Source organism: Argiope bruennichi, chromosome 10 (genome assembly GCF_947563725.1).
Source record: "Argiope bruennichi chromosome 10, qqArgBrue1.1, whole genome shotgun sequence".
In the NCBI taxonomy this organism is placed as follows: domain Eukaryota; kingdom Metazoa; phylum Arthropoda; class Arachnida; order Araneae; family Araneidae; genus Argiope; species Argiope bruennichi.
In genome coordinates, this window is record NC_079160.1 from 118,955,013 (window position 1) to 118,970,769 (window position 15,757).

At 27.7% G+C, this 15,757-nt stretch overlaps 1 protein-coding gene across 3 annotated transcripts in view; it reads right to left on the bottom strand.

The window, feature by feature from the left end:
- Window positions 1–343: 343 nt before the first annotated feature.
- Window positions 344–15,757, bottom strand: part of LOC129988065 (uncharacterized) — a 78,176-nt gene continuing 62,762 nt past the window's right edge. Inside the window, exons 1-6 of one of the 3 annotated variants that reach the window (XM_056096173.1) lie at window positions 14,828–14,966; window positions 14,417–14,604; window positions 10,675–10,816; window positions 8,267–8,400; window positions 4,777–4,954; window positions 344–2,380 (exon numbers count right to left, since the gene is read on the bottom strand). In XM_056096173.1, the coding sequence (XP_055952148.1) occupies window positions 1,754–2,380; window positions 4,777–4,954; window positions 8,267–8,400; window positions 10,675–10,816; window positions 14,417–14,433 (1,098 nt within the window). In that variant the 5' untranslated portion in view covers window positions 14,434–14,604; window positions 14,828–14,966 and the 3' untranslated portion in view covers window positions 344–1,753. Of the gene's footprint in view, window positions 2,381–4,776; window positions 4,955–8,266; window positions 8,401–10,674; window positions 10,817–14,416; window positions 14,605–14,735; window positions 14,968–15,757 lie in introns of those variants that run through there. The other 2 variants (XM_056096172.1, XM_056096171.1) reach the window with 2 other exon arrangements.

Consider the following 15,757-nt stretch of genomic DNA (forward strand, 5'->3'; position numbering starts at 1 on the left):
CTCTAGCTGGATGTTACAAACTTTGCTGTTTGTGTGTGTAGATTGTTGATTTTAGTAAGTACTTCTTTGGGTATATTTATATTTGCAAGGAGTTTCCTTGTAAAATAAGGCATCGTTTTACATTACAGAGCTTTTCGAATTTCTCACAGTATGATTTCCATAACAATATTAATACTTTAAACAAGACAAACATGTACTTAAGACAATAAGTAATTCTTTTACTGTTGCACAATATTTCTAGCATTAATGTTCTTGTATCATTGTTTTATAAATTTCCTTTGAAATACAGATATTAATAACAAATTATTTCTGAAGTGAAAAAAAAAAGAATATTATATAAATATATTTTATTAGTCAAGCAATTCATAATGGGGCATTACAAATTCTATTCCCAGAGCAGATAAAGTAATAAAGAAACACATCAATTTATTTGCTCTTTTAAAAGAATTAATGATAATAAATATAAAATTTCTTACACTGAAGTCTCAATTATATCATGGATTTTTCAGTATTTTCATTTAACAGAACTCTATTGCCTGACTCTCTTTTTCAAAATAAATGTAATCATTTTCTGTAAATACTGAGAGAGACAAGTTTTTATTACTATACAATGACTTAAACAATTCTTTTATAATTCAAGTTAAACAACTACATCAACGAGATAAGGATTCTATTTAAAAGCAGAGACAAAATAATAGAATCATACAAATATTAAGTAGAAAGCATATAATATACTTTTCAATTTAATTTTGAAAAATAAACTTTACTAAACAGACTAGATCAACTGATATTCTTATATCTATAATAATTGATAATTTAACAATAATAATTGTAATATATTTTCTTGATATAAAAAGACAAATGCAACTAATAAATACACACAATGACAGTACACATATTTTTAATAGTTTAATATATATTTATTTTCAAGTATCAACACAGATAAAATCATTTCAAGTTTTAACAGTACTATAAAAATAATTCAGTAAACTTTTTAAAAACATAACCTTGTCACTTCAAGCAAGACACATCAAAAGGAAGTTCAACAACTTCCATTAGAATTATTTCTTTTCTTGCATTTGCAATTTATTTTACTGTTTTTAAATCCATGCATATTCGAATTTTTGTGAATATTTTAATACATTTCAAATAACTTATCAATACAATATTGTGTAAATGAATTTAAATTACTATTAAAATATTGTTTTAGAGAAATTAAAAATTATTCTTCATGTATATTCAAACACTTTCTAATTGGCTTTTAAAATTAAATTAACATATTTAAAAGTATATATTTATTTCTTAAAAATCTAGGGCTCAAAATAAACAACTTTGTTATTAATTTAGCTGATAATTTGATGATAATCAAATATAAGATACATTATTTGTTATAATAGGATCAGCCATTGCACCATGCATTCAATGAGAAACACATATAATGACTGGCATATTCTATTCAATATAGAATTAATGAACTTTCAAATTATTAATTAATTTTCTCTAAGTTAATTATATTTATTGATTAACTTAAAATTTAATAATTATAGGGATTTGCACTGATTCACAATCTTTAGCAAGATGTCCATATACCTATGCGCAACAAATGTAAATAATATATATATAATGTAGCATCAAATATAAATAATATATATATAACGTAGCATCAAATATAAATAATATATGTAATGCAGCATCACATGTAAATATAAACTGATGATAAAAGAAATCAGGAGCAATCTAAGATCTCTTTTCATTAATCAACCTGTTTGAAGGTTTCATTATCAACTAAATTATAATTTGTATCTTTATAATGTATGACATCCAAGGTTCTTAAATGGTGGACATGCCGGAACAAATTCCTTATGACAGGAGGAAGGGGATCAATATTTCCCAACTTAGAGATAGCATCATCAAATTCCCACTGCCATTCCCCAGGCATGAGATGAGCATGCCTTGGTTTAAAGCCAGCCTCTAGTCTTCGAGTAAAATCCTTCTCCATTTCTGCCCGCATCTCTTCAGGACTAGGTAGCTGAATTTGCCCCTTCAAAAATTTTAGGAACACTTTTGTTTGCTGATCATATATAGGAAATGGGACAATCAGCTTGGGGACAGCCCAAATGGCTAAGGTGGGGTAGTCAATGAGGAACGTGTGCAGGTAGAGAGGAGAGATATGCTGATCTCCGATTTTTACATTGCAACTTGGATCTAGAAAGGGATAGTGATAAAGATATCCAGTACATATGATGATGGCATCACATTCATACTTCTTTCCACCAATGAAAGTTACAGAAGATTCTCCAACTGATTCTATACCCTTCTCTTGCCATGTATTGTTGGGTAAAGGACAAGTTTTTGGAGGATTGTTATGACTTAATACCACCTGCAGATAAAACAATGAAGGCCATTAATTCAAATGCATATTTAAAACTTTTTTAAAAGTTTAATTAATGCCAATGTTATGTCAATAACTAATACAATATCATGACTATATTAAAACAAAACCTGAATGATAAAGAAAAAAAAGGAAATGAAAATCAATAATTAAAAATAAAAAGGATTTTATGGAATAGAATTTTACAATGAAATAAAGCTGTATCAGATAAAAAGCAATAAATAAGAATGTTAATTGTAATAGAAAATTTATATTTCCAGAAAAGCTTTTAAGAATAATAGAAACAAACAAACAAACAAAAAACCAATCTGATATCAAGAGATATATTTCCTAAATAGAATGACCTTTTGTTCCATGAAATTTTAATGTTTAATTCAGATATTGATAATTATTCCTTTTTCATTTAAATTTATATATATTTCTTAAAACTGGTCAATTTTCAATTACTTTTCTTGAAGGATTCAATAATATTTATATATTCAGTTTTAGAAGTAATAAAAAGTACTCAAAAAAAGATATATGTAAAAAGCGTATAATAATTAATTCATTGTATTTCATTCTAAATTAACAAGCCTTTTAAAATAATCTAATAACACAGCAATTTTCCAATGTAATACTTAATGCAATTTAATTTTTTTTAAACAATAATGGTGGAGAAGAACATTCCACAAAAAACTATTGTTAATGTCAAACCATGATAGATTTCAATATGTAAGTCATGTCATAAAGTAAGAATGTCATAAAGCAAGCTACTGTCAGTAGTTAGTCTTTTATCGTGATATAGAATAAAAAACAATAATTTGGCAAAATGAAGAAGAAATTATATAGAAATGTGCTGTCTTAAATGACTTTTAAATTATAACTTTAAACATCCTTAATATCAAATACTTACTGAATTTTACATTTGATACTTAGGTTATTTGATACTATTTTTTATACTTAATAATCTTAATGTTAACTTGACAAACATACAAAGGGGTTTGGTTTGGTTTGAGGTTTTATGGCACAAGAACCAATATGTAGGTTATACTGCGCCAAACAAGATTATTTCTAATTCAAAGTTTAATAAAAACAGTCTCTATAAAAGTGATATAAAGAACATTGGTAAAATGATGATAAATTACAAAAAGTCAAAACGAAGCCATAATGGTAAGTTCAAATTAAGGAATAAAAACCTATAGATTTTAAAAAGACAAAAAGGTTCTCATGTGGATCTCTAGCAAGCAACAAGGGCAAAGTCACTGTAGTTGTTTTGAAGTAAAATAAGCGTTGAGCATTAAAATAAGGGCATTCAACAAGGATATGATAAACTGTTATTCCACAGTCACAATGTGGGCATGTTGGCAATTGATCATTTAATAATAGATGTCTATGTGTAAATCTAGTGTGACCGATTCTCAGACGAGTTAAAACTGTGTCATGTTTTCGATAATTCAAAGAAGGCCAGTTTTCTATGATAGGCTTGCAAGTATGAAGTTTGTTTAGAGTTTCCGAATCCCACTGAATTTGCCAATTTTTGTAAAGACAGATTTTTGCCTGTTTCTTCAAATCGCATGCAGGTATGGGTGTTTCTAAAAAATGAGTTGCGGATTTGGCACTCTTATCAGCCTGCTCATTCCCACAAATTCCCACATGGGATGGTATCCAACAGAATAGGACTGTAAAACCACGAGAGATAATCTTATAAAATAGGTCTAAAATCTTTAAAATATTTGGATGAGCATGATTTTGGAGTGATTTTAAAGATTGTAAAACACTTAAGGAATCAATGTAAATAATATAGCTTCCACTACGTCTATTTAAAATTTCTAATAAAGCATGCAAAACTGCAGTGGTCTCAGCAGTAAAAATGGAACAACACGAAGGAAGTTGAAAACATGACTTTTTATCTGGAAAAATAACAGCAAATGAGGCATGTGTGGATGTCTTAGATCCGTCAGTGTAAACAGGAACGAAAGACTGATAATGAGACCTGTGTTCGAGGAATAATTTTTGATAAATAATATCTGTTGTGTCCGATTTGTTAAAGTTTTCAAAAGGATTAAGAAAATAAAAGGTACGGATTCTCCATGGGGGGATACTGTTAAATGGTTGTGGTGATACTTCTAGATGGTTCATAGGGGAGAAAAATACAAAGGGGAGAAAAAAACTTAAAAATATATAGAACAAAAGTGAAGAACTGTAGTCATAAGTAAATATGAAGAATAAAGAATAACAGATCATGTCTTTCCAAAATATTCACAAAAATAAATTTGTAAAAATAATTTATTACAAATTTCATCCAAATAAATACCACCAACAGAAATGTATGAATTAATGATTATTTTAGGGTATAAGTAATATGTGGACATATTTTCAAATTTATGTAACAGAAAAAGGCTTACTTCTTTGGCTACTTTGGAAACTTCAATTGCAATATCAATTCCTGAGGCACCTGCTCCCAAAACAACAACTTTAAGATCTTTGAAATCTTGAGGCTCTCTGTAGTCATGACTGTGAATTATAACACCTTTAAAATCATTTAAACCTTCAATTTCTGGCATATAAGGTACAGAATAGTGCCTAAAAAAAAGTGATTTCATAATTTTTATAACTATCATCATATAACAAATGTTTGCCATTTATTTCTGACATATTTTTTCATAAAGTATTTTTAAATGACTTACGTTAAATTTCGCATATAATAGAAGTGTCTAGTTATTTGGATGACGGATTATCTAATTTACTTTGTGGGGGGGGGATGGGAGCAAGGAGAAAGAATGAAACCTACAAATAACATCTTTCCAATATAGACAGGGACAAAAAATTATGAATTATAAGTCTCAAAGAGTGAAATTTTAATACAGTATGTAAGAATACAAAATGCAAACAACATTGTTTATGCAATCATCAACTATAGTCCTTCATATAGTGTCCAAATGTCCTGTTTGTAATTATCCTCATCAACAGTTTTTTTTTTTAATTTTTTTTATGTATAATTTTAAAGTACTTGTGATGTGATGAGAGATTACCCCTATTCAAATATTTTTGCATTCTTAAAAACACTTTTATTTTATTCATATCAGTCTTTGAGCAGTATAAGATCGACATTTTCTTAAACTTATAGATTTCAATTTTTAAAAACATTTTGGATTACATCATTTCCCTGTAAAAGTAACCATATGATTGGTACAACATGGCCAAATTTGATCCTAGCGCCACAAAACCCAAACTCATTTGCTTTATAATCATTAAATGAATACATTGTAAACAAATTTCATCTTTTTTCTTCTCTAAAAATAATCTTCCTTAGATAATGATCTAGATCAAATCTGGTTCTAGTTAACCAAGAAAATTAAAATTCTACTGTAATTGAAGATTTTGATTACACAAAATCATAAAGGAAATGGATGAACTATCATTTACTTCTTTAAAAAATTTAATTTATTGTTTAGATGCAATCTGTAAATCAATACTGATAAATATTATTATGAATCTGTAATATTGTTTCTCTGCATAGCAGTCGCATAGTAAGGAAGAAATATTTACAGATAGCTCTAATGGATGCTGAACAAATATAGGGCCAATAATGCACAGCCTTGGTGTCAAAAATGAAAGATCACAAATATACCAGAATCCTGGCAATATCTCTATTAAGACTCGAGTTCTATCATTTGTTCTTGAACATTTTATGTCCAATCATGGAAGCTACAAAATCAAAGGTACAAAGATGAGGAAGTAGAAATCGAAACAAGTGAATTGTCACTTTGGTGTATAAATCTCCAATTAATTCTTTCCACATGTTTTGAACTGTTGCAGTTTTTAAATAGCAATTTGCTGTTTCGGTGCATTCGTCATCAATGCTTTCTCGTAGAATAAAGTACGCTTTTCATTATTAAGCTTCTTTGGGTTTATATATATATTCTACACACATTGGACAGATGAGTTTTCCCATAATAATATTAACATTATCAACAGATTACAACATGTTGATAATACTTGAGTCTTTATATAACAGATAAGTTACTCTTTAGGATTTGTTCTTAGGTCTGAATTTGAAAGTAGTTTCAAATGCATATAACAGACAACATAATTTTAATGTTTTACTTTTAAGTTCTTAAAAAAATTCTTTAAGTCATGACAGACAAATTCATATTGAGAAATTTCCTAAAACATTTAAATACAGGATAAAGGTCAGTGAGACTAAAAATTTTATAAATAAATTTTTCAAGTAATTTAAATTATGGCAAAAAAATTGAAAAAAAAAAAATTGTTAAGCATTGCACTTATAATGGATAGATAAATAATTACTTTATTTCAGGAAAAATTGAAATAATAAAATAGCTGAAAATTTGGATTTCCTAATTCAAATTCATAAAATTCAAAATAAAAGTTAAAATTGTATTGATTAATTACTTGCACAAAACCATTACAATTAATTGTGAAAAGCAGAAAAATTGACAAAATGCCTTATAACATCATTGAGTTCAATTAAACAATGAAGGGTTATTTTTGAATGATTAGTTATTAATGTTTTCTTACATTTTAAAGCAAGAAATAAGAATTAAAAAATCAGTTTCGCAAGAAGTTATAATTCCTAAATAATTCCTTCTATCAAACAATTTAAAAAAAAAAAGGTTTTCACCAGTCTTATTTAAAAAAAAAAAAAAAAAACACCAAACAACAAATACATACATGTAGCTAATTTTATAACATAAAGTAATAGTATTATTAGAAGACAAAGAGTATACTTATATTATTTTATAGGAGTTATATTTAAAGAAGAAAGGATAAAAGCAGAAGCAATGTCTAATAAAGTACTGTAAATTCTTATCTAGTACTCACACTAACATAAAATGAACTAAAATTTGAAAGTTTGAGTAAAAATATATAAAAATTATGATAGAAAATCAATTAGGGATGTTTACAGCATTACTGATTCACCAATAAATTCTCTAATAACTATATAAGTGAGTGCAAAAATATATATAAATACAAAAATAATTAATAAAATTTGCATTTTAAAAAGAGATTTGGCATTTTCTCATTTGCATGACACTCACTCTCATCAGCTTTGAAAGTTGGCAATAAATAATATATCATAATGAGTCACTCATAAGAAAAATAGTTTAAATTTGGGATTTTTTTTCCTCTTTTTTTTTACTATTAGAAAAGCATCAGAAATTTACACAACAGTATGAAACATATATATATATATATATATATATATATATATATATATATATATATATATATATATATATATATATATATATATATATAGGATAATGCCTTTAATTTGTTTCATATCAGTAATTATAGCAAATGAATTTTAGAAATGTCTAATGCTGGCAGCAATATCAAAATTTATTCAGTTACTGATGAGACAAGTGCAGATGGTCATTTTATGTTAAATTGATATTATTTTATATTTTAGCATTTCATCTTTCCTCCCCATTATTTGTTATAGCTTTCGAAATATGATCTTTAGCTTTCAAAGTTTGTCACAAGAGGCACTATAACCAATTTTAAATGCTATAAGATGGTCCCTTTACTACTTACAGATATTATTTCCACAATTCCAACATCACTTTCATTCTTTACTTACATTCAAATATGAAATGTGATTATATTTAAATAAAGTAACTGACATTATTTTCAATTTATTTGAGCATAGTCAATGGCATAAAAGCTCACATGTATACTTTGCATGTATTTAACTGTTTTAATTTAATTAAAGAAAAAGCAAATATTATTATAAACTAATGAAGCATTCTATGTAAAATCTGCATGCATTTCCAAACTCATTTTTTTAGTAAGATGCCATAATTTATTTAACATTTTATGCAACATGTCAAGTGATTCAATTCAAAATCTATTTCAATATCTTCTTACCCATTGCAAACCATGACTGCATCATAAATATAAGTCTCCTTTTCTTTGGTAACAACATCACTAAAACTGACAGCCCATTCAACAGTTCCATCTTCATGCTTTAAAGGGCGGATGTTCTCAATCAGTTTATGAAACTGAAAATGATAACAGATATTTATCAGAAGAGGTATATAATAAAATAATATTTAAAAATAAAACTTAAAGGTAATTTTCTAAGTAGAAAGAAATATTTATCAAACACAAATGTTTGCATAAAATGTTATATCTGGATTTGCATTTATGGAAAATGAGTGAAACTGTGCTAATTTCCATAACTTTAGCCTCAAAAGTGTCAAAAATAAAAAGAAAATTGTGCAATTTGCAGCAAACAGATCTATATTTGGTACATTTAGCAAACATTTTGGGTGTCAATGAAATAAATTAATAATTCAAAGCTTCATATAAAGGATAATATGAAATAAATTTGGTTTACTTCTGGTCATAAAGAAGCACAAATAAATTTTTTTCCTTCTGTAAAGCTCTAAATACCGACATTCAAGGTGATTTCAGCAATTCCATCTTTATTTTGATCTATTCACTATTAATGGATAACTGGATTTAGCTATACAATCAAAAACTAAACACTACATTGATTTAGAGTTCACTAATGTAAACTTTAAGTGATGCTGTTTTTATTTTACGCAAAAGAATGCAATTCATTATACAACTTAAAATGCAGTATTAGAATTTTATTGTAATTTTTTTGACATCTGTATGCTAAAATGTTTATTTTAACATATAGCTCTAATTACTTAATGTTAATATGCTAAATGCTTATGAATTTACATAATAAATAACAGAATTAAAGAAATACTACAATAATGTATAATAAATTGGGATTCATATTTTTAAAAAGCACAAATTAGTTTAACTATTCAATTCTAACCATATTAAGTAGCTCTTTAAATTTAAAAACATAAATTTTAATTCATTTATGTCCAGCATTCTAACCAGAAAGCAGTTACTTTTTATTTTAGTGATTAAACCAATGCTTTCTTTCCATTATTTTTTCTTTATTTTGTCAAACTACATACATCTACATATGCATATGCACATATGCGAAACAATTTTTAATAATTGTATGCCATCTATTAATTTGATTTTAAAGTTAAAGTATTTTTATTATTATTATTATTTTGCTTTTGACTTGTCTATTTTTCAATATTTCATTATATTAAAAAAAAAACAATTTTAACAAGTTTTTTAAATGATTTTCTATCAATGTTTTCAATAATTTTCTTAAAATTAAAAAAAAATCAGAATTTAAATTTTATTACATAATTTTATCTCAATCTTGATGTATTCGACATCATTTAAAATCAGTAAGAATGATTTCCTCAAAACTTGGAATGTCAAAATTTTAGGGAGCCTTGTTAACCAATCAACACCATCCTTATTATACTTTATATGGATGCGAGTTGGTTTAATTTAGCTATATTTATATCTTATTTCAAAGAAGAATGCTATTTGAGGATGAACTTCATTACTTTGTATTATGGTCAGATAATGAGGACAATATTGGAATCAGCATCATGTTTTTAAAACATCCATGCCACATCAGCAGACAAGTATTTGACTCAGATTTAATATGTACAAGATTCACTAACATAATAGCTATTTAGTGGTATTAAATATCAAAGCCTTTGACTCCCAAAGTTGTGACATTATTCTGTTTCTAATATTGTGAACTCTTATAGATGATACATACCTCAACTTAACATATAATGTGGCTATTAATTTTTATATTTCAGGTGTTCCCCTATAGGAGATTTATATTAGGCAAGGACACTGGTTATTACAAATGAAAAACTTATCACTTATAAACTGGCTTAAATAATGTTTCCACCAGAAAATTTTCCAATAAATTTTTTTATCTGCTTAGAATAAATAATAAAAATATGGAATGAATATGTTCAAATATTAAATTTCTAAGCAAAACATGATAATTTCATTAGTTTAAATTTATAAATTAAAACATTATCACAAACTAAAAACTATATAAAATTAATTATATATTAAATATCATATATTACTAATAATCCATATATTTAAGATAATTTTAGCCACCATATATAAAATAACTTTTTAAAAAAATAGGGCATAGATACTTTGTTGAATACCCATAATTTAAAATGAGAATGAATTTGCAAATTTTTTAATATGACAAATTAAGTTTAAAATTTACAAATTATTCCAAGTTTTTATGCATAGAGAGAAATAAAAGAAAAAAAGTAAGAGGAAACTGGTAATATTAAAGAAAACTAAATTAATAAACAAATGTTACTTAACAACATACTGTGACAGTGATTTGTATTACAAATAACTAATTTCTAAAAATAGCTAAGTGCTGGTGAAAATATTTTTCTTACTTTAATATGCTCATAAAGACCATAATGCTTTGCATAATCCTCTAGGTATTTCAGTACTTCAGTGTGATGCAGGAAAGACCGACCTTCACATTCTTGGAAAGGAAAGTCAGGATATGCCATCACTTCTTTTGGCAAATTGGTCCTGTTATAAATAAAGCTTATATCAAAAACTAAAATATATTCATTCACGTCTTATATGTTCATGCATTCTGTTAAGTATATTATAAAGCTTTATAAACTTTTAAATTTCATAGTTAAACTATTTTAAACTCAAAAATACTATACTGAATTAAGTTCCTAGATTATTTAGACCAAATGTATGGCTAAAGAACTACATAAAAACAATATTCAAATGCAGATTATTCAAATTTTAATTTTGAATCATGTTCAAATAATATTTAATTCTGGTATTCCACTCCCTATACAGCAGAATAAAGACATTTGGCCATAAATGCAGATTTACTGTACACTAAGCCATAATGCACATTAAATATGCAGAGCTATTGCTTAAGTTCTTTTATGGAAATAGCCAGAAATCATGGTCCACTAAATCCAAACATGAGATATTGAGCAATAACTCTTACTGCATACAGAAGGAAAAGCATCAAATGATATATTTTTTTAAGAATAAGCTTTAAATTAGTTTCAATTTGTGCAGAAATTATTTTGCATTTAAACTGATTTAGTATGTTTTGAAAGATTTGCTTGAAAACCATTAAAAACTTGAAAATTTAATAATTCTTGCAAAAGATTTTAAAGCAAACAAATATCAAAGCAAGCATTGATATAACTGTGTTCACCCAATCTATGAAACAAGAGAAAAATTTTGATATATTCAGTAGACATATGCTTTTTGAATTACTATACTGCTGCAAAAATTTCATTTTTTATGCATTCTTTCAGTCCCATTATTTATCTTTGCAAATAATAAAGAATTTTAAGGATCGCATTTTAAAGACCATCTGACTTACAGCTACCAAATTTTGTACAGAAATATCTAGCAGGGTTGGGATAAAAGTATTGAAATGATTTTTGAAGTTTTTATTTGATTAATTAACTAAATTTTAATTAATTAAAAATTAAACTGAATTTTGAAGTCTTTCTATTAAAATCCATTATTGCACAAAAATGGTTTTTTAAACATTCCACAACTTTTAAAAAAAAATACTATTAATTTAATAGTCATGCAAAATGTTCTTGAATTTTGACCATTTCCTAAATTTTTTATCTTAATTTCCAACAATTAACTACATTGTTAACTTGAAATTTATATCATTTTCATTATTTCATCAAATATTTAATTGAGGGATTTTTTCCATTAGGGAAAGTTAAGGAAGAAGGATTCTGTTTAAGATCTTTGTTGTTTAAAAGATGAATAAAAAGTAAATTTGCAGTACCATAAAAGTAGAAGAGAAATGAATGAGGCAATTGTATTTCTAATCATGCTATGATGTCATAGTACTAGTCTCTATTAGGAAAGTTCATGCACATCGATCATATGCAAGACTATTAGAATAATAATATTTTAATGTCTGACAATTTGATGGAATCATGAACATGAAATTATGTCTAAATGATTTTACTGAAATAAATATAACCAATATTCTTGGTAAAGTAACTATTTGACAAAGGCAGTTTGTATTTAAAAATAATAATTTTAAAAAAAACCCGTAATATTAACAATAAAAAAATGCCTATTCTTACATGATTAAAATGAATCATGTGACAATTGTTTAAATCAAATAGGAATCCTGCTTATATTGCACAGTTGGTGAAAATCCAAAACTTAAAAAAATTAATACATAGTTTTAAATTTGATACAAACAATTAAGGGTTTCTTGACGCTTCAGTTAAAATGATTCAAAATAATGAAATTCAAAACACAGGCAATGTCAGTTGCAAAACAGTAAAACAATTTTTGGTGAAAAGTTTAAAGAGTCAAAATTACTTTACAACACAAAATCAAGGAAGTGCATATAATTTTATAGTTTCCTCTGCAATATATTTTTGATTTAAATAGCATGAAAATAATTAATACATTTTTTAAAAATATTAAACATTCTTCTAATCATATATGTCTTTTTTTAATGTTTTAGAAATTAGCTACGGCAATATTAGATTAGACATTTAACATGCACACACACTTATGTGCATGTATACTGTATATACACAGATAAAGGACAAAAAAACCTGTGAAAAAGTATGATGTATTTCACACCTGCAGTACAGTTGTGCCACTTGCAACAGAAGTCTGCCACCTATTGGACGTGAAGAGGAAGTTATCAGTCTCTCAACAGCAGTCACCTGCATTGCATGTGTTTATTGAACCATCTGTGATAAGTTGAAATGTCAGACCTGTCAGAGTTCCAAAGAGGCATGATTTTTGGAGCATGTTTAGGTGAAACATCGTTTACGGAAACAGCAAACCTTTTGGTGTTTGCAAGGAGTACAGTATCAGTTGTTATGCAGCATACACGAAAGAGGGTAAGACGACATCTTCAAAGCACAACAGTAGCCGAAAGTCAAAGCTTCCTGCTAGGGATAGACGGGTCTTGAAGTGCATAATAGCCCGAAAGCACAAACAATCATTATCCGAGATAACATCCGAAATGAACAGTCATCTCCAGGGCGCCGTTTCAACAAAAACTGTCAAAATGGAACTTCATGCTGTGAACATTTATAGCAGAGTGACAATTCATGACAACAACTAATGCTTTCTAGGTGACAACAACTAATCTGTCAATGGTGCAGAGATCACAAAAACTGGTCCCCACAGCAGTGGCAACAGGTAATATGGACAGATGAATCGTCATTCACCATATTTCAGATGACTGGACGCGTTTATGTCTTCAGAATGCCCAGAGAAGCGTTTAATCCTGCATGCCTCTTACCAACTGTGAAACATGAAGATGGCTCCATTATGGTATGGGGTGCGATATCTTGGCATGGTCTTGGGCCACTTGTTATTCTACATGGCAGGATCACATCCAATCACTATCTAAGCATTTTAGGGCATCATGTCCATGCTTTTATCCAGACTTTATTCCCTGGAGAGTGACCACGTTTTCAAGACAACAACACCCCTATCCACACTGCTAGGTGTGTTCAAGAATGGTTCGAAGAGCATGACGATGCAGTTGACCATCTCGCCTGGCCCCCTCAGTGTCCGGACTTGAATATTACTGAACATTTATGGGAATATTTGGAGTCCATACTTTGTTCCCGATTTCCACTTCCATCCAGACTTTTGGAATTAGAGACCATTCTGCAGGAGGAATGGCTTAATATTCCTTTAAATATTGTCCATGACCTTTATGCATCTATCCCACATCTCATTAAATCTATACTTCAGTTCAAGGGTGGTCCAATCCCCTATTAATAAAGATTTTCCATTATTTCACAGGTGTTCGTATTATTTTGTCCTCCACCTGTATGTGTGTGAAATTCTTGTATCCATATGGAATTTATTATCTCAAACCTACACATATAACAGCAAGCTTGTTTTACTATCATACATACATTAATTTTCTTTAATAAAAGCTCCTCAACTTTTAATTAACAACAAAATTTGTTTATTCAGCAATAAAGTAAAATACATTTTCCCATATTTCTAAACATCATGCTTCCAAAATTAAAATATCATTATAAATCGCAGAATCATGCATTCGAATCGGTTTAAATAACCATCACTTTACAAAATATGGAAACAAAAATAATATTGTAGCAATTACACAGCACCCACCTTAGGTTTTTGTACATACTAGAATGTACAGGCAATCCATACTGATCTTGTCCAATGTGAGTCGAAAAGCGCCATGTTCCACCAACATCATCTTGTTGCTCGTATATATCAAATTGGAACAGGTTAGGCTCTGCGATCAGATGTCGACCCGCACACAGACCAGCTGCCCCTGCTCCTATTACTGCTACCTGCGGAGTTGAAAACAAATATTTTAAATAATTTTGCAAAAAACCCAAAGACTTAGTCATGATAAAAAAAGAATAGCTTCTAAAAGTTAAAGTATATTTTAAAAGAAAGAAAAAAACAAATAAAAACTAGCTTTGATTCTTGATTTTGAGGGAGCCATTATCCACCAATGTTAATCCATTTGAAAATAAAAGTAATGAGTCATTTTTATCTTTTTTCCTGTACCTTGGACACCGATCGCTACGAATGCTTGGATAAAGGTATAATTCCTTCTTTTGTCTTGCTCCATTTAATATCAGAGAAAGATTACGAAAGGAGAACAGTGAAGTGAAGCTGATTCAATTTACGTCACTTTTTAAAAATAAACAAATAATACGACAATGCCAGATTTAGATAACAAATTTTGAATTCTTATTCTAGAGATGTCTAACCCATATTTTTTTTTTAACAATAAGTATTTTTGTGATTGTTATTTTTTACAATTTGCTTTAAATACCTGCTTTCATTTTTTTAAAATATTTTGAAATGGTTGCCAAATGCTTTTGAAAGAAAAATTAAAATGCTTTAATTCTTTTTATCATACTTCCTTCAAAAGATGTGGTTTTAATTCTTTATGTGATCGAAAGATAACGCTATCTACAACTCTATTTTTAGTTGTCAAAATGGAATCACCTGTACTAAACGTCAATCGCAATTTTCGTTTTCCGTGTATTCTTTTGTAGCTGGATCGGGATCACCTCAATTTCTTTTATCCTGTTCGAAAATTCTGTTATCGTTTCCAAACATAGTAGTTTATATTGTATAGTACTGTAAAATTTGGGGAAATATTATTGTTTTGCAACATTAATACTGTCTATAAAAATAGAACCTTTATTATAGGTCTGATAATATTAAGTTTTGATATAGTATAATGTAATTTCTAATTCCACTTTTATACAAATTAATTTCCAATATCATAAATGATCCAGAAAATAATTCTAATTTCCTATTTGTGTAAAGAAAATAAATATTAAGCCTTTTATCGCTTAATGGCTTGTTTATTTTTTAATTAAAAATTGCTTTATTTCGTTGAGAATGGAACCTATGGTCTTTTGATTAGCTTGTGGCACCTCATCTGTTGAACTAATTGAAATATGAGTGAGGGCAATTTGATAT